Source organism: Antennarius striatus, chromosome 18, assembly GCF_040054535.1.
Source record: "Antennarius striatus isolate MH-2024 chromosome 18, ASM4005453v1, whole genome shotgun sequence".
In the NCBI taxonomy this organism is placed as follows: domain Eukaryota; kingdom Metazoa; phylum Chordata; class Actinopteri; order Lophiiformes; family Antennariidae; genus Antennarius; species Antennarius striatus.
The window spans coordinates 13525921-13546129 of NC_090793.1; the positions used below are offsets into that span (position 1 = coordinate 13525921).

Here is a 20209-nt window from a genome sequence, read left to right on the forward strand (position 1 = left end):
TGGCAAATACTGCAGGGATGATTCATTTTTCACCCTTTGCTTTATCTTCCTCTGTTGTTTATGTTTTTCTCAGACTATACTCTTGTTCAGTAATAACTATTCTCACAGATTATATCAAAGTGAAAAGTAAAAGCGCATTTTTGTGTCTCTTCAGCTGGGGAGTAAATATTTAACTATCTGTTTGCTCTCTGCGCAGAAGACTTATGTGGTTCACAGCATTTCCTGGTTGCAAAGCGATTTGTGACTCGAAAGGAATTTGTCACTCATGTGTAACCCACATCTACAAGACATCTGGAATAAAAAACTAGACGTCTGTTTTCAATAATGAACACAGTGGAGGAGTAACACCAGTTCATGTCTGATTCACAGTGACTAAAATCTGTTGACACTTGAAGGCTCTGACTTGATATCATTCTCAGACCCTGACAATGACATCACTCACTACGTACACAGTGTAAAAGGTCTGACAGCTGGTGTATTAATGTGCAAAGACAATAATCATTGTCTCGCTTATTAATGCGTGTCGGTGTCTGCGTTTCAGGTAATCTGTCATCAATGATTTCTCAGACTTTCCACTGCTGTATAGAACAATACTAAAAAAAGGTACATTGTTTTTACCACATTCAAGAAAAAATGTTTGAAAGTAACAATCTGTCGGATTAATAACACTAACATATATATTTTACATTTCACATCTGAGTAATCCTGAAAGTACTCAATCTCCTTATATCATTTTGCAGTATTTTTTTACCTGGGTGAAAAAACAAAAAAGAAATATTTTAAATTTGCTTATTCAGTCATTACAATATTGTCTTACTGTGATTTTGAGCTAAATGTTAAGTATGCAGTACTCCATTAACAATACAGCACAATATTTAGACAGGTGTATATTTGTGATTATACACTGTTAAAACACAGAAAAGAAACTATTGTTTCCCCTCTGTATCTATATTGATAATAACCCCAAAGTAGTAAATCACACAACCAGTGAACTTTAACACAAATTGCACTAGAATGATGGGCTGTTGTCGTAAAAGTTAAGATACTTCAGGATGTATTCTGAAACTCTGAAATATTTATTTATTTATTTATTTATTTAGAGACAATGATACACAACACTGTTACTGGACTGTGAATACAAATAGTGCACTTGCACACATCCACATCAGAATGTTCCCAGATTATTCACTGCTGAGCGCACAGGCACACCTCTTGATTCAAATTCAGTTTTACTACTTCTGTGTAACAGTCGGTTTGCAGAACAGACACATACGTGCACATAGTCATTGACTCACAGTAATGCCTAAGGGTGAGTCCTGGACACACCTGAAATTAGTTGCCAGGGAGGGTAACAAGCAGGTTTCAATGATAACAAACAGAACAGTGAGATGACGGTACAACGGTCAACTGGTTTCTGTTGGCACACAACCACGTGACAAATTCTGCACACACTATAAAAGAAAGCATTGCCTTGGTTTCCTGAGAATTGTAAAGGATATAGATAAATTAAATCTGGTCATTCATGCTTTTTATTGCTACCTCCCAGAGAGGACAGCATCTGGCACAAGAAGGAAGGCCATTAATTTTACCAAAGACATTTATGCTTCATTCAAGAATGGTTGCACAACAGTCTGAAGACTTAACTATTTGCATCAACTTTTAACACTTACTTTGAGAACTGTAAATGCAAGTTAAGTTATAGGAAAGACTACTTTCACATCAAACAACATCTGTACCTTTTCTTAAAACAAATATTGAAAAAAAACAGTGCAAATCTGAAAGACAAGTTGCTGCTGGAGTAAGAGTTTATGAAAATAATTTTTGAAATTTAAATTATTGAAATTATTATTTTTTTTAAAAATAAATCACTGCTGTTGCTCAAGTATACCTGCAGGGGTCAGCAGTGTGTAACGAAACATTGCAAGGGCCATTCAGGGGCCCTCAGTCCTCTTCCTCTGGCCACTAAGATGTGTCAAACTTCATACAGAGATTTCAAGAGTTGTGTATTTATCTACGTAGGATGTAATAAGATGAGGCCAATGCACCCCCCCCCCCCCACACACACACATACACTTTATGGTGCGGTTTACCCAATTTTGTAAAAAAAAAAAAAAAAAAATCAATCTTATACATTTCCATCCAAATCTTCAAAGTTAATAGTAAATTCTGCATAATTCAGCACCAGAAATCAAAAACCAAAACAACATGCACTAAAATAGCATGCACTAACACTTTTAGGCCAGAGGGGTGAAGCATTGTTAATATGAAGTCTGGCTACTTTTCAGTCCCAAATGTCCATTCCTTTAATCCTTTACAAAAGCCACAGCACAAAATAATCATGGTTAGAACTGAGGACTTCTCTGTTGATATGAATTCTGGGTGAGAATAATAATTTCAAAAAATGTGTTTGAATGTGGAAAAAGCATGTTTGTAACCATCGCCTTGAAAATATTTTCAGTAATACACTTATAACAATTTTATATATGAATATTACAATGCCTTCAGCCGAATGTGGGCAAATAATTTTACCTTTTAAATGATAATCTCATACTAATTACATTAATTTTGAGCATTAAAATGAGTCAACGCGTCTTGCAAATATTTTACTATAAAGATTTAAAAAAGTTTGGACCATTGTTTTAAGAGTTGAACCACGTTCTAACTGATCATAATTTAGAAAGGATTTAGAAGCTGGGGTTTTATTGGCGTTAATGAATACATTTTTATTGCTTTATTACTAATTTATAAAAATTTGGGTTTCCAAGGTTGGCTGGTGTTTACCATCTCCCAGCATAACTTCTTTAAGATTTTCTTTTTACTAACAACAAAAAAACTTTCTTCGCATCTCTTTCGGATCGATATACCTGAATATCACCAGGACTACATTGATTATTAATGGTTGAATAACCACAAATTGCTACTATTGGCATAGAAAGGCACTGCTTTTACCAAAACAAAAACTGTAACCATGGTCACGGCCGTCTTAACTGGGTTTTTACCACATTCATTATTTGATACATATTTATCTCAGTATGCAGTTTCCCCCCATTATTTTTTGTTTTAATCTACTTACTTATTTACAGTCAAAAACACGCTCATGTACAAACAGGAAGTAGAACTTGCATTGATGGACAAATGTCAGAGAAAAGATGTTGAGGTGTTAGGAGGAGGACTAACACTCCTCCAGCTACTATGTCAGGAATTCCACTGAAAATGTGATTGTAATGAAATCATTAAACACAATTTTTAAAAAAACAACAACTTTTCAATCAATTGTTAATTAACGTGTTGTAAGTAAATATGAAGTATGTTTAATCATAGGCCATAATATATCTATGTGAAGTAAACCTGTGCGTGATGACACATGTCCGTCCATTGTGCTCTTCATGGCTATGCTGCATTTGCATTTTTTAAAAAATACAACAACAAACAAGACTTCGCCAACAGAAGGAGGCCATATTGGCGTGCAGTCGGTCCCGTCTGAACGGGAAAACCTTTATGAGCAGGTGTGTCTACCTGTGGCGCCCCGAGGAAGGTCCTTCTTCCTCAACTGACCGACAGACATGCGCGGTCATTGAATAGTTTCACAAGGTACTGCTTGCGATCGCAAATGTAATCCGCATTTAATATCGGATCTGACGTTTCGCTTTCAGTGTCACATTCGTTTATGGTGAGTCTGAAGTGTTTCCTTGCAGATAAAAAAGAGGTGCGTCTAAATACTAAATTCTGTGATTGACTGCACGCAGGTTTTGGCGGACGGAGCTGAGGCCACTGACGCATTGTGGGATCGACAGGGGGTAGCACTGCAACCCGGCTTCGCTACACACGAAGGAGGCAACTGTCGGCAAAACAGCGATGGCCGTGGAGCTGTTCGGCCTGGAGTGCCGTCAATCGGAAAACGGCTTCGTGCCCCCCGAAAACACGGCTCCGGAGCTGCTGAGACGCGTCGACAACTCCGTGCTCCCGTTTCTCGGGGGATTTGGGAAGTACCAGAAACAGCTGATCTTGTTGACATGGATCCCGGCGTTATTTATCGGATTCAGCCAGTACTCGGATAATTTCCTCCTCGCCCAGCCAAACATCATATGTATCAAGCCTTTGGAGAACGGTACAAATCAGATTACGGGATTCTCCTCGCTAGAGAGACCGACGAACATCACCGACGTGCCGGCTCTTTTTATGCATGCCGATGGAAGTTCCGGCCCCCACAATGACACGGACGAGATGCAATGTGGGTGCAAGGAGTGGAGGTTCGAGATGGACACGGGACTAGAGCAGAACGTTGTCACCAAGGTAAGCCTACGGTTCGTCATCACATGTGCGAATCAACATCGTTTACGCACCAGCGCGCTCCTCTTCATGAATTGCGCCCTGATCGTGTTGTGAGACAGCTTCTGGATTGTGGTTGCGTTTATGTCTCCGTTATGCATCAGGCGGTGCATTTCTCTATACCGGCACTAGAGTGATTTCTATGTATCGATCAGAACAGTCACATGTATAGCTGAGGGTCTGCATGGTGCCAGCTGTCAGGCATCAATACCTGACGCGCAGGGTGGCGCGCTGCCATTGGCACAGTGGATGTGGTAACAAACGTGGTAGACACAGCTTTTAATTCGGGGCAAAGGTCATCAATGTATGCTCTAGAATAATACAACTCCATCCTTGGTCAAACACCAGCTGCCCTATACCTGCCCTAAAACAAACACCCATGATATACTCTTCTAGTGTTCTGTGTGATGTGATGTCGTTAGGTCCTTTTTCTCCTTATCGTCATGCAGAAGTATTATCTGCACATGGCAGGCAGAGAAGAATATAGGCCTGCAGCTATCACAGATCTGCTATCTGTAGAGCAGTAAGGCTCTTCAATGTATGTCATCACCTCTGTCTGCTCTTCTTCCATTCTGGATGCCACATGCTTATGTCACTGCCTCAAGTTTTAGTTTCATGTGACAAGAAAAGCGTTCACCCTAAATCCGCACTGTTCTCAGAGTGACCTTGATATTATGGCTAATGGGATAATCTGATTAACTCTCCATACTGCTATTCTTAAAACAGGCATATACATACAATCAGTAATGGAACCATAATAACTGCCAGCATTAATTTGGCTACACCAAGTTTTTTATTTTTTATTTTGAAAACTTAGTATGAATTTAACCTCACAATTAATTGAGTTTTAATCCACGGCATCACTATAATCAAAGGCTTATCGGGTAGCGTTGGATAAGAAGTGAGGCTTTCAAGTATCTGTCAGCTGCAAGAAGACACTGTGGCCCCTGAAGCTTGCATCCATTGTGACGCCATCAGTCCCAACAGCTAATCAGTGATATTTTCTCAATTGAAATCCTGCAGATAAAATGCAGCCATGACGTTGTCAGTCTGCCATTCATCCAATATGGGACAGTTGTAGTCTGATTTTACTTGATGTCTGTGGGGTAATTTTGGGCAGATGCAGATGGCAGAAGAACAATATAGATTTTGTTAATTTACAAATATGAACTCATTATGATTAGAATAAATTTGACATATCTGTATGACAAAAAAAAAAAAAAGAGAAGTCCTTCCATGGGTGAAACAACATCAATAAGATTCTAATTTGAAGGCTTTTGTATTAAAACACAGCCGGCCCACATCTCACACTGCTTCTATAGCCCACAGATGCTAGTATTTGTTTCCTTTGCACACATACAGAGAATGTCATGTTGACACTATCTGCAAATCGGTGAGGGTGACAGGCTCGAGCAGTTTGCAAGAATGTCTCTGGCTGTGCTTGTCTTTGTGACCCATGCAGTCCACATTCTGACAAGGTCACCGTCAGGGGAAATTGAATCAGACGGTCTGCACAGGAATCCAAAAATGAAGCCAAAAATGGAGCAGAATTGATTCACCAATTTTTACCGTTTGTAAGTGTCGCACACTTTAAGGCCTCTCCTTCCCTCTCTAGCAGACACTGGGATGTGACAGTACTAAGGATTTGATGACTCTGCGTTTCTCCCTGTGTTTGGATTGCATAGGCATAAGAGCACATGACTGGGCTCAGCTATCTGTGACATTTTGATCCCTTAAAGGACAGAGCAGAGTGCCAACATTGGGGAAATGTGTCAGTGGCTTTGTCAGAAATACAGCATTGTAACCACACATGACTGCTAACCCTTTATAACACATAGTCTGAGTATGCACACAGACAGCACACAGAGGTTTTAAGGAGCCAGAAGAGTACAGGAGTTCATTTCTTCTCGCTCTTTGTCTCAGGCTCAGAAAGAATGCCGTGATGAAAACATTACAAGGTTGAAAGGTGGCGAATGATCCAAAGTGGTTAATGTGGAGAGCCATTCTAATCGAGTCTAAGCTTTCCTCAGGGTCTGACTTAATTGGCCTTAGAAATGATAATGTATCATTAGCTTCTCTATTCTACCAAGCCTATGCAGCTCCCCATTCAGACTGCTAGCCGTAGCAGACGCAAATGCAACTCTTGTTTATTGATCAGAGGTGCTGCATGTGGATTTTGACGATGACTTTGATCTCTAAAAGTCGCTGTAGGATTCCCCTTCCATAAAATATAAGCAATTGGTGCAAAGCTATGGCAGCATCCTGCGCGAGGGCACACTGTAAATGACTTCACATTGCCCTACAACAGGCAATTTAAAATGACCATGATTCATCTCAGAAAAGGAGCAGCTTATTGTCAGGTTTTATTTTCATTTAATTGATCAAGAGGAAACATTTTTTTGATAAGTTGAGCATTATATTAATTTTATTATTGTGGCTTGTGTGTATGAAAAAAACATGTTTTAAGATGTTAGTATGACAAAGGCGTAGGCAATAGGATTCTTGGACAGTGAGATGTACGATTTGAACTCTCTCCTAAAGTTAAGTGGTTTTAAACTATTTAAATTCGTTAAACACAGTTGGTTGTGATTAATTATTTTTAATCACAATATTAAATATCTAGTGTTTACATACTTCGACACACAAACACACAGCCTGTCAGATTTAGCTGACAATAGCATCGGTTGAATTTTGATTCTGCTGTGTGCTATCACAGCAGAGTGGGCACAGTGGTTAATCAGAGCCTGGACTCTGTGGAGACAGTTCTGGAAAATAGGACCATGTCCAAAGTCAGGGAGAACATGGGGGACACCAGCCATCCCCTGCACCCCACCTTCTCTCAGCAGAGGAGGTCCTTCAGTGGTAGACTACTGTCACAGAGCCGCTCAACACACCTCCTCTGTGCCCCGTTCCATCAGGAGGTACGATGAATCTCTCAGGAGAAGAGGGGCGGAGATGGCTTCTGCTACACTGTGGTGGAACCAGGGTGTTTATGGTGCAATTGTGACAATGACATGTCTTACAATGTAAGATGGATGTGCCACTGTGTAGGCCCCTTGCTATCTGGACTACATGTTGTACTTTTATTCATTTAGTTTGAATTGTTCTTTTTACTGTATTGTTATGTAGTATATGTCCTCCAGTCAGTGCTTTTGTCTGTCTGTCTGTCTGAGTCTGTCTGTCTGACTGTCTGTCTGTCTGAGTCTGTCTGTCTGACTGTCTGTCTGTCTGACTGTCTTCTGTCTGTCTCTATTTATCACTCTATCACTCTATACAGTATATCACTCTATCTATCTATCTATCTATCTATCTATCTATCTATCTATCTATCTATCTATCTATCTATCTATCTATCTATCTATCTATCTATCTATCTATCTATCTATCTATCTATCTATGTATAGTATCTCTCCCTCTCTATGTCTATCTATTACTCTCTACCTCTCTCTATCTGTCTGATGTTTTTGAAACCCTAGTTGCACATTTCATTGTTTTATTCTTTCAGCAGTATTTTAGTGTACAAGCGTTACTGTCATATATCAGGGATGTCAGTTACATTTTGTACTTTTTGGAGATGACAGGATATATCACTGTGTGAAAGTGTTGAGGCATATAAAGTATGTGGTAAAAAGCACATTTGCAGGTACACCCAGACACTGTGTGACTATTCTGGAGGGTGCACACCCATAGAGCTGAAAGATGATACTGGAGTTGAACACCCATGCAGGCCTCTCTGTGTCCCTTTACAGTGTTTACCCAGCTGGCTCTGTCCACAGACCCCAGATCAGTATGGGACACTTCAAAACAGTCTCCATTTTGCATAACCGTTGACCCCAGATCAGATATCTAGTCAGCACACAATGACGCTCAGGGATACTTGTGACCTAAAGATAAAACTCTGTGGAGGCTTTATGTTTGTATGCTGCTTTTTTCTGATAAGGAGGCCGTTTTGTAATGGGGAGGGGTGAACTGTTTGGGATCGATGAGCCTCAGCAGATGTTGAAGTTAGTTTATGCTGAATATATGATGGAATTTATGTTGTTTGACTGCTGACTACTTGTCCATTCATGACAGATCTCATTGATGAGTTGTTTTTTTGTCGCTTTTTCATTTGTCATTTAGTTGGGTATGGCCACCAAAATAATATAAATAGGAAGTCAAGACTAAAATTGCAGCACTTTGTCATTCTCTTTTACTCACAACCGTAATCTGTTACCATGTAATTAGATTTCTACCCTTCATAGAAGCAATGATGTTTGAACTTCCACTTGGAATCCGAGGGAGTCTGATAAAAATGGTCTGTTGCTGGGCAGTAACTATGCAGCAATCCTTCTCTGTGTTTTTTGCCGTCTTCTTTTCTGCCTTAATTCAACACAATCCCCTCCTCTCTGTACCTTCAGATATCTTTCCCATACTTGCCTTTATTCTTTGCGTTTCTCTCCATCTCATTTGGTATGGTGTTTCTATATTGCATAATCTATAGTCTTTCCTCCTCCTGTGCTTTCTTCCAACTCCCTCCTTGCTGTTCTCCACTCCCCTCCTTTGAGCACCCAACCCCATCCACCCCACACTCAAGTTTGAGCACAGAAATGTGCAGCTGTAGCTGAGAGCGCCTTCATCAGAGCTCATTAGACTCACTGGTGTGTACCGGGCTTTGATGACCAAGGCATTTCAGAGAGGTCAGCAGACAAACTGGGGGTTTTAAGTGATTTGCTTCTGGCCCCTTGTTGTTCTGCGTTTTTCTATAAGCTAACAGATTCATATGCACCTAAACCTAGCACTGCCTTCTATTCATTACTACCAAATGAGCAAGACAATGACAAGACTACAAGTGACAGAAATAATGGGCCACAACAGACAGGCTGAGTTGACTGGACTTGTGCATGGACCAAATCTCAATTTCTTGTGTTCCCTGAATTACTTTGCCCTACTATGTCTGAATTTCAGTAAATATTTTTTCCACATGTACAGTAATAGAAGCAGCGTCGATGCCCATTACTGATTGTATCAACTTGGTCAGTAGGTTAACAACAGAGGTGAATTGATGCTTCGAAATAGATCACTTTAGTGATGTCAAAATCTATCATGTCTTTAGTGGCTGTCAAAATCTATCACGTCTTTTCTTTCTAAATGTATTTTTACAACACTTGCTATTTCTTAAGCAGCATTAGTACACAATGTGTGGCATGTGACACTGTCATGCTTATTCTGGTGTAAAGCTTAGGTCATCTGTCTGTGGTCACCCACAGACGTGAGTCGTCATCCAGCCACATAGAGCCTGTCACTTCATAACTGCAAACTCAGAGTTTCATTTCAGTTTATGTGCTTTTTTTGGTCACAATCTCAATTAGTGCAACTTCAGTTCTTAAACACCAGTGCTTATGCACTGATTGTGCAACCGGAACTGGTTTGCCTTTCCTTGTATTTTCCTCATCTCATGTCGATACTGAAACTATGAATGAGCGGCATGCCTTGATCATGTGACGACTGGTTGGTTCTAGGTAACGAAGGAGCGTTCCATTCTGAGCAGGTTACTATGGCAGAGGTCAAGAGAGAGTAAAGACTGTCAGAGAAAAATGCCATTATCCGCACTATACATTTCAATATCAGTAGAGGTGTGTATTATTTATTTTTTTTGTGTCACAGAAATACAGTTCTTCAATGTCTTTGCTCAGATGAAGCGTCATCAAAATCAAGGCTGACCAGTCTGTCATACGATACACCTTCTATGGCTGCCACACCTCTGTCTGCTCGTTCCTGTTCTTCTTACCTGCACAGATAGCTAGAGGGCAAAGGGTGCAATAAAAGGCCCCCAATATCGTCCTCCTATGTGAAATTCATTTACTGTTCCTCTTGATGAGACCAGTTATGCAGATGACCCTCAGTCAGAAAGGTTTGAATAGATTTTTCTGGGTATTGAATTTCCTTTGGCAAGCAGTTCAAATGCATAAGAAGTGCACTTGCTCCACAGGGAATGACATTTGTTGCTGCATCGCCCTCCAAGAGGTTTGTTGCCTCATGTCCCTCCTCTTACTGAAAAAAGAAACATATAACGACATGCTTGATTCATGCAAAATCTGGCAAATTGCATTGTTTGCACTCAAGGATTCCATCTGGGTAGAGAGTTTCAAGGACTAACACAAAGAGAGAAGTTGACGGTGATACTGTACACCATTTCAACCCAAAGTCGTGGAGGCTTAAAGGATGAATAAAATAATTAGTGCTTAATTCATTTTCTAAAGATCAGTTATATTTGTGCTAAGTTATATAGCAACATAGTAATATATTGTGTTTGAGGACAATACAGTCATAATTAAACAATTATTTTTTAAAGTCTTTTTAAGTTAGTGCAATGTATTTTAAATGAAATAATAAACAAGAACAGAATATCTTAGGAGACCATCTTGCTGCTCACTTAAGCCTGTCACATTTCACTGTTTGTATTTTAAGTGGCAATAATCCTCCATGGATCCGTCAGACCTGAAGTGAAATGGAAAGCTACATATAAAAATATGTCGTCTTCCAAAAATGTACTTTTCACTTCTACATTTTGTCTACAGTTGTGAATGTTTCTCTTTACTATGTGTTTATTTTTCTCTACAGTGGAGTCTGGTGTGCGAATCAGCATGGAAAGTCCACATCGCAAAGTTTTCTCTCTTGGTAGGATCCATTTTTGGATACATAGTGTGTGGAATCCTTGCTGACTGGTAAGTGTTTATGCAACATGAAGTTATAGTGTGTGTCAGTTCCTCATAGAAATTGAAGGTGTGATACATTTTTCTCCATAGGTTTGGCCGACATCGAGTACTGATAACATCAGTGTTGTTCATGCTGGTCTTTGGTCTGATTGTGGCCTTCTCAGTCAATGTTCCCATGTTCAGCACCTTGCGCTTCTTTGAGGGATTCTGCCTGGCGGGGATCGTCCTTTCTCTCTACCTCCTCAGTGAGTGTTTATGTCTTAACCTAAATTTTTAAGTTGATACTGAGCATTGACAAATGACAAGTGTTACTACACCTGTCAAGCTCTCCATTGTAGCATAGCATGTGTGGAAGTTTTCAATAATGATATCTAGAAACAATGTCTGTAGGTTCTCAGTTGTCCAGGTCATGGTTCTCCAAAGTTGTTTAAATCAATCCACTGAACTTAAAAAAAGTTTCTTGAAGACATTTCACCTCTCATCCAAGAGGCTTCTTCAGTTCTGAGATTCTGAGAGTTCTGAGAGATTGATTTAAACAACTTTGGATATCCTAGAAACCTTCTCAAGAACATGACACAGAAATACAGTACATGGACCTTAACAATAGCTTAAGGGTCACATACACTCCTTTTAATGAATTTCAAACTGTCAGATGTCCAACTACTCTATATTTGATGCGTATTGCCCCAAATTGATCCATGAACATGAATTTCGAAATGCTGAAATGTTGCTGAAATGAACTCTCTGGAGTAAAAAGGTGTTTGTCTGGGCGGGCCTTTAAATGTTAATGAGCTCCCTTTGTCAACATCTGTTACACATCCCTGTTGATGTGTTGTGAATGTGCCACGTTGCATAAGTGCTTATTCACATGTCCTACCGCTGCCTCGCTTTTACTTTTTTATCTTTGTTACTACTGGTATATCTCTTCTCTTTTTTTTTTTTTTACTGATTTTACTGATTTTAAAAAGAATAGATCCCCGGCACATTTGCTATATTTTCTATATTGGCACATTTGCTATGGGGCGGCAGTGGGTCAGGTAGAGCGGGGGGTAGAGCTGGTCGTCCAATGTTCCAGGATCGGCGGTTTGATTCCCGCTCCCGCCCAGTCACCTTGGAGTGTGAGCTGACAGGGGGAGGCATCAGCTCACCTCCTGTGCGCTGCCGAAGCGCCCTTGAGCAAGGCGCTGGCCCTTTTACAAGTTGCTCATTTAGGAGCACCAAGAAGGAACTGCCTGCTGCTCTACCTCCCCCTCACCTGCATGCCCATAGGCCCCTTGTGTGTGTGTGTGTTATGGGCCTGTACACAGTACATATAGATGCATTCAACTACTAACCTGTATGTAGAGCGGGCTCCTAATTTCCCTTTAGGGATTAATACAGTTCATAAAATTAAAAATAAATGTATAGCTAGGTTACAGTGGCTAGCAAATGTTAGGCAGTTTGATTCCCGCTCCCAGGATAAAGTAATGCTAAAATTCAAAACCTACATTAAGTACAACAAATACTCTCCAATATCTTTCCAGCTCTGCCTTTAGAAATGTGAAAAAAAGTATGACTATCAAAACACCAATGAAGGTGTTTTCAAATTAAAATCCTGTGGTTCTAAACTGTTATTGGACATTAATTGCTCTGGGGAAAGGTTTGACAAACAATCAGCTGACATTTTGAATGTTTACCTGATGAAAGTAATTGATTTCTTTGTTTGAACAATGTTGGAATCATTTGGGATCATGCCAGTACACAACTCAGCAAAATTAATTTCAAACCTCTCATGACATTTTTTAGACATTTTAATACAGAAATGCCACCATAAACATGACAACAACAACTTTGAATGAATCTCATACAAAACTACCAACTATGCATATCTAATACAAAGGTTGAATTTATTGAACGTTAATCAAAATCGATATGCCATTACATTCTACGTACTTACCTTATTTTTAAATTCAAGACTCAAGAAATTAAACATAAGTCAATCAGATGAACGTGCATTTTAATATTTTTTATTATGGCCATATTAATTAACTTTATGTACATTGCTACTGATGTTATCATTACAGAGAGACACACCAAACCAAAGGCTGTTCCTTTTTGATTTTTGTTGTTTGTTGAAGGTAAAAGAATTCAAGGAAAAGAAGCATGGCGCCAGAGTTTAGATAAGTGTCAAGAATGCATATGAGCCTTATATATTTTCCATAATTCACGTTCCCTACGGAAATTCATTAGATTTCTTCTAGGTTGACAGTGTCTGCGTACTGAAAAGCCTCAATTAGTTTACAAGACTGTGTCATAAAGGCTAGTCTAATGGTTTGAAGTTACCTTTATACAATGATTTAATGAGTATCTGATGAGGTTGAAGTATGTGTATTCATTTAGTAAACCAAATAAAATTGTCAAGAAAAATTGTTATTACCTAGTAACGATCGGTCTTCTCAACCTTGAAGTAAACTGCTTGATGTACATTTAGATTTATCACTGACATATGTATTTTCCTGAGATTTTACAGCCCTGCTCCGGCTAATCAATAATGTGATGACGACAGAGGGGGTGGAAGAAGAGACTGTAATGTTCTCAGTAAAATCCTTTCCATTGATGTGAATTTTCCCTTCACAGTAAAGGTTTAAAAAGATGATGTCTGTGGTTATTACATAAGTTTTTAAAGCACAGAAGGGATGTCACGTGATGCTCATAGATGAGCCACATAAATGAGGATACAGGTTATATATATTCTTCTGTTGTCAGAAATGGATGGCTTAAATGCTTCTTTGGCCACAGTAATTGACCAGTAGAGAGGGAGGTTTGTGAAAGTGGAAGAGAATACAGGGAAGAAGGGAGTAATGGGCCAGTTAAGGGTTAAAGAAGGACCCCTCATTATTCTTGTCATTCAAATTCACTCCATTACATTTTTATGTTCCAGTTAGTCTTCATCTGGACCAAAGAAGAAAGTGTGGTACGGAGGAAGGAAAAAAAAACTGGAAGCTAAGCTGTACAGTGGGGTCATATCAAATTTAAATGAACCTGTCATCTTCATCTTTGCATTTTACAATACAATGCAAATGTGAAAGATTATCCGGCACATGTACAAGATCTGCACAGCAGTTCAATGACCAGTGCAATTCACTTTCACACAACTTCATTTATTACAGTATATATTAGACATTTGGTATATGCCTCTTAAACAGTTAATGCTGGATCAACTGAACAACATCTGTGTGGATGCCTAATGCAAACCTTTACCTCTGCAGTCCCACTCAAAGTTAGAACGTGGTTGACCACTAGGTGTAACCTTAGCGTGTTCTTCTTGTTTGTTGTGAATGAATTAAGTCACAAGTTTGATCCCAATCATCTGCATAGCTCGCTTACATTGGAGAGGAAGCTATCACTGAAACAGGACCAAGCATTTATGTCAGATTACCCCAGCAGAGTGCAGCAGGTGCAGGTCTGTGAAAAGAACCACACTAGTTTGGTTAAATAATGCTAAGCCAATGTATTGTGTAAATCACCTCAGATGACTCCTCGTAGGGTTAGGGTTAGGGTTAGCCCTAACACTATCCCTAACTCCTGACTCTAAAATTCATGAATTGTCTGGCAATAAAAAGGCGGAGAAAAGCAGAGGTGTTGGTATGAACTTTTGGGTGACATTTTAATTTCCAAAACAATCTAAAGACATGTTTTTGCATTCATTTTCTAACCAACATCGCTTTACTACATTTTTTCATTTGGTTCTATACAAATAATGTCTACTATTCATTTTTGATGTTCAAAACTAAGATTAGATGTCAGATCCCCAAAATTTGTTTAGATCCTTCCCAAATTATAATGAAATGCTATTAAATGATCTACTAATGATGATTAATCACAGCCTATTGTGATTAATGCATTGAGGGGTTTTTTTAATTGAGAGACACCATTAGTTTAAAGTAGTGTCTTTTTTTGGATTTTTTGGATATCATTATTCTCCCTATGAAACACTTGGTCCAGTAAAGGGAGGTAAAATCAACAAGCAGGAGTTAGAGGAAGACATTTGTTTGAGCTTTGCATATTTATATAGGTGCTGTGTCGCTACCTTTGCCCTTATTTCTCAGCATGTGTGGTCTCTGTTACGCTATTTATCCTCCTGCCATTCTGTACTTCCAGAATTGCTTCAAGATGAATACACTGAGTGAATCAAAATTTTTATTTGAAGACATTGTGGATGTTAATTTTGTTTGCTTCATAAGTGGCTAAAAGAGGTATTCTGTATTCCCAGTGTTGTCATTCATTATGAACTACACGGCCCTACTTTGTGGGACGCTTTGTTTGACACTTCTCGGAAATGAAAGTTGAAACCAATCCCTCCGTTGGTTATGTTTGCACTAATTTTATCTAGCTTTTTGTTTACACAGGTTATATCATGCATCCACATTAACTATTTGGGCTATAATTCATACACCCTTATTTCTCAAAATTTCTCTGAATTCTGATATATTTATGATATACTGTATAGCAGTTCAGTTTTTTTCAGCTAGAAGAGAATAGTGAATAAAACTGAGTTTTTATTTTAAAATCTGTGTATACAAGCAAGTTTATTTCACTATGTGCAAGCCTTTTTTTTTAAATGTCACACCATGAACTTTATGAAGGCAAGAGTCCCGAATGATTGCCTTGCTGCACAGAGCAAATGTTTCCACACTTATTTGGAGAAGTGTCTTGCTCACTTTCTTTATCTGAGTTAGAGGTGGCAGGCCTATGCATGTCATGGGCGTGTGTGTTAGAAAGACATACATAGAGGGAAGTAGTCAGAGAGCAGACAAACCACATGATTCTGGCATAGTCTGGGGCTGTGCATCATAACTCGCTTTGTGATTCTGTCAGTAACCTCTGACTTAGATTCTCATGACTGCTGCATGTGGTAATGCCGAATTGGAGGATAAAATGTCTACATAATGACACACTTCAGGGATATCTTTTTAGTGTTCATGAACACTAAAAAAGTCTTTTTGCATCCTCCTCTCTAATATCAATATCATGGATTCTCTCACTACTGTCCTTTTTTGTAGCTCCATTCTCAACACCCTTTTACCACTATATTCACAAGCTCCCCCCTGGACGCGTCCAAACCATTAAAGTCTGATCTCTCTAATTTCATCTGTGAGACATCTCACATTGGTTGTTCTTCTGATGAACTCATTTCTGATCCTATCCAACCTCATTCCCGCTACCTCCAGCTCGGTGCCCTGTCTTCTTTTCAGTGGTACAGTCTCTATTTTGTACATCAAGCCTGGCCTCACCACTGTCTTATAAAATTTTCCCTTCAAAGAGAAAGCAGTAATTTAATTAGTATAAAATTTGGAAAATGAATGTGGAAAAACCTCAACTTTATCTGTGTGACACAATGCTCCACAATTAGAGCCACTGTCTGATTTAGTTTTATGGTTTTGTGTTGACTCCTTACTGAGACACAAATATTAATTTTCCTTTCCAAACATCCCTCAGTTGTGTTAATATTTAATATATTTAATGTGTCCAATTATAGTTAATAGAAACTTGTCATGTTTGGGAAATGAAGATGGAAGAGAAATGAAGGAGGAATGAAAAGAGCAATCATATCAGAAAATGCTAAGTGAGTTTTAAATCTATACCATTTCAGGGATCTGATATTTTTCAATTATTATTCAACACTCAAATACTAAGAGAAAAGAATTACAAAATGTAACAATGTCATCACAGAAGAGAAGAATGTGGGTGTGGGTTAGAGTTGGCAGTAGTAATTGCTACCCAGTCTGCACTTAACAGACTATCCTAGACTTTAATACCTGGACTTTTGTTGCCCATCAGCTACAGGCGAAGTGCCAGGAATCTAACATGAGCCTCTTCACTACTTTGTGGGTCTGACCGAGGCTTTTAACACTGTCTCCTTTATGGATTACGGTTATGGAAGATCATGGCCAAGCTGAGTTGTGCATCACACCTTGTTTGCTTTTGGTACAATGGCTTGCCATTTAAAATCTCACCCTGGGCCAACACCATTTTCTTCTGGTGATCCTTTCAATAGCTGTTTTTTCGTGTCAGCTATTGGAAAAGATCCTACAGAAGGGTTTTTGATCATAGCACCGCTGCACCATCAAATCATGAATCTAGTAAATCACGTAAATCAGGCCATATAGGAACGGAAGCACAGATTCAGATGATGAGAGTTTGTCCCTTGTCCATCTCTGTGTTCTCAGCATGTGTCATAATTGGTTAATCAAGTTAATAGTTTTGGTGATATGCAAGTTTAACAATAATTAGCTTATTCTGCTCATCCATTTAGTTAACTTTTCAACAATAATTCCAAGAGTCATTCTAATACTTGCAGGTCACATATGATGTGAACTAACAGGTTAGAAAGTACAAAAGTAACATTGTCTAGAAGTGCTAATATTCAAAATTAAGTGAATTAATGTTAGGTAAAGTCTGGATTCACATGAAGTTTTCCTTTGGACCACAGCTCTCTACAATGGCACTGAACTTACTAATGAAACTTTATGTTCATTCCGAGTATTTAGGATCTTCTGAACACAATCGTGAGTCGTTCAGAGTGGCAGGTTAGGACAGGTATTTTCCATGACATGCTGACTGACGCATCCTCATCATTCCTCCACAGTTCATTCCAGTCATGTGAGGTTAAAGAGATTTTCCACTGTAGAAGGTTAAAGTCCTCATTTGTGGATGAGTCCGCATTGTTTGTTGCAAAGCAGACTTCCTCTCTGAACACTAGGTTACATATTCTATGTCTGCTTTTACTCTGTCTTTACTTGATGATACAACTTCCCGATTTAAAAATAGACTGGATTGTCTGATAGTGTTTTTCTTACCTCTGTAGTTTGTGAGGGACGTTGCATGATATAATCTCTATATCTCACTGTACAAAGTACTGAGTGAAGTCCAGTGACAAGGCATTACATTGTCAGCAGGGACAACCTTTGCACTTTACACACTCGCACTTTGATTAAAGAATCAAAGGCTTTTCAGGACAATGAAATCATTGAGGTCAGCCAACCTGGAACTTGTCCTCGTGTGAAATCTCTTCTAACTTGGAGTCTCCCCTAAAAGCCAGTTCCTTCATTCCTTGCTGATAACCATGTCAGTGAGGGTGGGAGAGTTGCTGGAGCTTAAGCTAGTCCAGTTGATTCTATTTTGCTCTTTTTAATGGAGTAGCATTGTTACACAGCTGTCTTCACAGGAAAGTACCTTCCTAATTTAGTTTTATTCATGATTTTATTGCTGAAATTTCAGCAAATGGCCATCTGGAAAAAAGTCCAGATGGCCAGCTAGTTGATATTTTCCAGTTCTAAATAGGGGACCAATCATTGAATATGATTATTCTTTGTCCATAGCCTCTTTTCAGTGCTTTGAAGAGGGAATACTTTTTGTAATTCTATTAACAAAGATGAGAGAAAATGTACAATGGAATCTCCAATTGGAGCTTTAAAGTAATTCAATTGCCAGAATAATTGCAAACAGTGTAAGAAACCTCAGTTATCTACTATTAGTGAAACATTTTCCACCTATCAACTCCATAAAAAATGGCGCAAGCATATTACAAGCTGTAATTGGCCCGACATTGGTCTTTTTTCAAGAGAGGAGGTCTAGTCATGTCCTGTATCGCATTTAGTCTCTGCCACAGCGTTTAGGTGATTATTTTTCTATTGGAATTCAAAGCCTTACTTTCAGAGCTTCCAATTATTTACCTTGAATTATCTGTTTTAATCAAGACAGAACACTGTTTGATTTTTTCCCCTTATGTAGTCACTTTATGTAGCTGAGAGTGCACTTAAACGTCAGTATGCAGTAACTCCAGACAAAGGCCAAGGTTCACTGGCTACCGACCAGGGAAGATCTGTTTGCAGAGAATGTTGCACATGTCTGTTACTCTTTGGAAGCATTCAAATAACTCTACCTCAGCCGTGTTCAGATTGGGTCATGTAGAACATGCAATTGCACTGGGGGTATAACATGAGGCAGGTTCAACATAGCCAAACTGCCTTTGTGTAAGTTTCCTCAACAAAACCCAAAACCCCAAATTGGAACTATTGAGTATTACAACAATGGCTATCAGCATTCTTTGTTAACCCACTCAAGTACTGAGTTTGGCCTGTCTGTCCCGCCTAGTTCAGTTAGGAAGAACAGGTTGTTCTAAAGGAGATTAGCAGCATAAATCAATGTTGTTTCTGCTGATAAGGAAAGGGGCAACGTGGGCTATTTTTTCTGTTAGTTTGGGCTAAATACCGTATATACAATATACAGTATATTTGATAAATAAGAATAATCAGTTTTCTGATTGAGTATTAGCTACCAACCAGATCTGAGTACACATTCTGAAGTTGTAAACAGCTGCTGTCCTTTAATTCCTGTTTTAGTATATGCAGTATATTAGCATATTTTTGTAGTCATTGTAGTATGTGTGTGTTTGATTGACATGATTTCATGATTCTGAAGATGATGAATACAATGTGAATCATTGGTGATGGAGTCAGATGGTCTTAAAATCTATGCTCTAACAGACATTTGAACTCAGGAAAGTCTCCGAAAATTATTATTTAATACACATGTCCATTTTGTGGGACATATAACCAGGTATGAAGAGGCACAAACCTGAGGCAAAATTTAAATTTTCATCTCAACTTTCAGTTTTCACACTCTACTTCAATTTTTTCACACTTTCACAGTCCTGCACAATTGCGCTATCAAAAAGTTATTTAAAAAATGTTCACCTGTTCACTTTAAAAAGCCTTGCAGCACAATGACCTTGTAACATAGGGTTGTTCAAGGTTGGCACAGATTATACATGATGCGAGTCATGGCTTTAATCCCTGACTGAGTCATGTGTGGTCGGTGTTTTGAAGATCTGTAGTGGGGTCTGATGTTTGACACTGGGATTCGCAAATATAGAGGTCACAAAAAAAGGAGCGCAGCTAAAAAGTGACAGCAGCGACACACCTGCTCTGTGGTTCACACCTGCGACACCTGAAATTTCTATAGCTGCAGACTTGAAGGTACACCTACTCCAGGTGCTGCTGAAAATAAATAATAATCATGCCATAAAAGTTAGTCACAGCAAGAAAACCTCTCTATAGCGAAACAGCAGTATTACGTTATACCTAATGAATGCAGAAACAAGGATATGGTTGTAAAATTACGACATGGGGTCATATTGA

The 20209-nt window shown here is 38.9% G+C and overlaps 1 protein-coding gene across 2 annotated transcripts in view; it reads left to right on the forward strand.

Moving 5' to 3' along the window:
* The first annotated feature begins 3558 nt into the window (after window positions 1-3558).
* Window positions 3559-20209, forward strand: part of LOC137612093 (solute carrier family 22 member 23-like) — a 31495-nt gene continuing 14844 nt past the window's right edge. Inside the window, exons 1-4 of one of the 2 annotated variants that reach the window (XM_068340425.1) lie at window positions 3559-3670; window positions 3747-4293; window positions 10933-11036; window positions 11118-11272. In XM_068340425.1, the coding sequence (XP_068196526.1) occupies window positions 3856-4293; window positions 10933-11036; window positions 11118-11272 (697 nt within the window). In that variant the 5' untranslated portion in view covers window positions 3559-3670; window positions 3747-3855. Of the gene's footprint in view, window positions 4294-10932; window positions 11037-11117; window positions 11273-20209 lie in introns of both variants that reach the window. The other variant, XM_068340426.1, reaches the window with a different exon arrangement.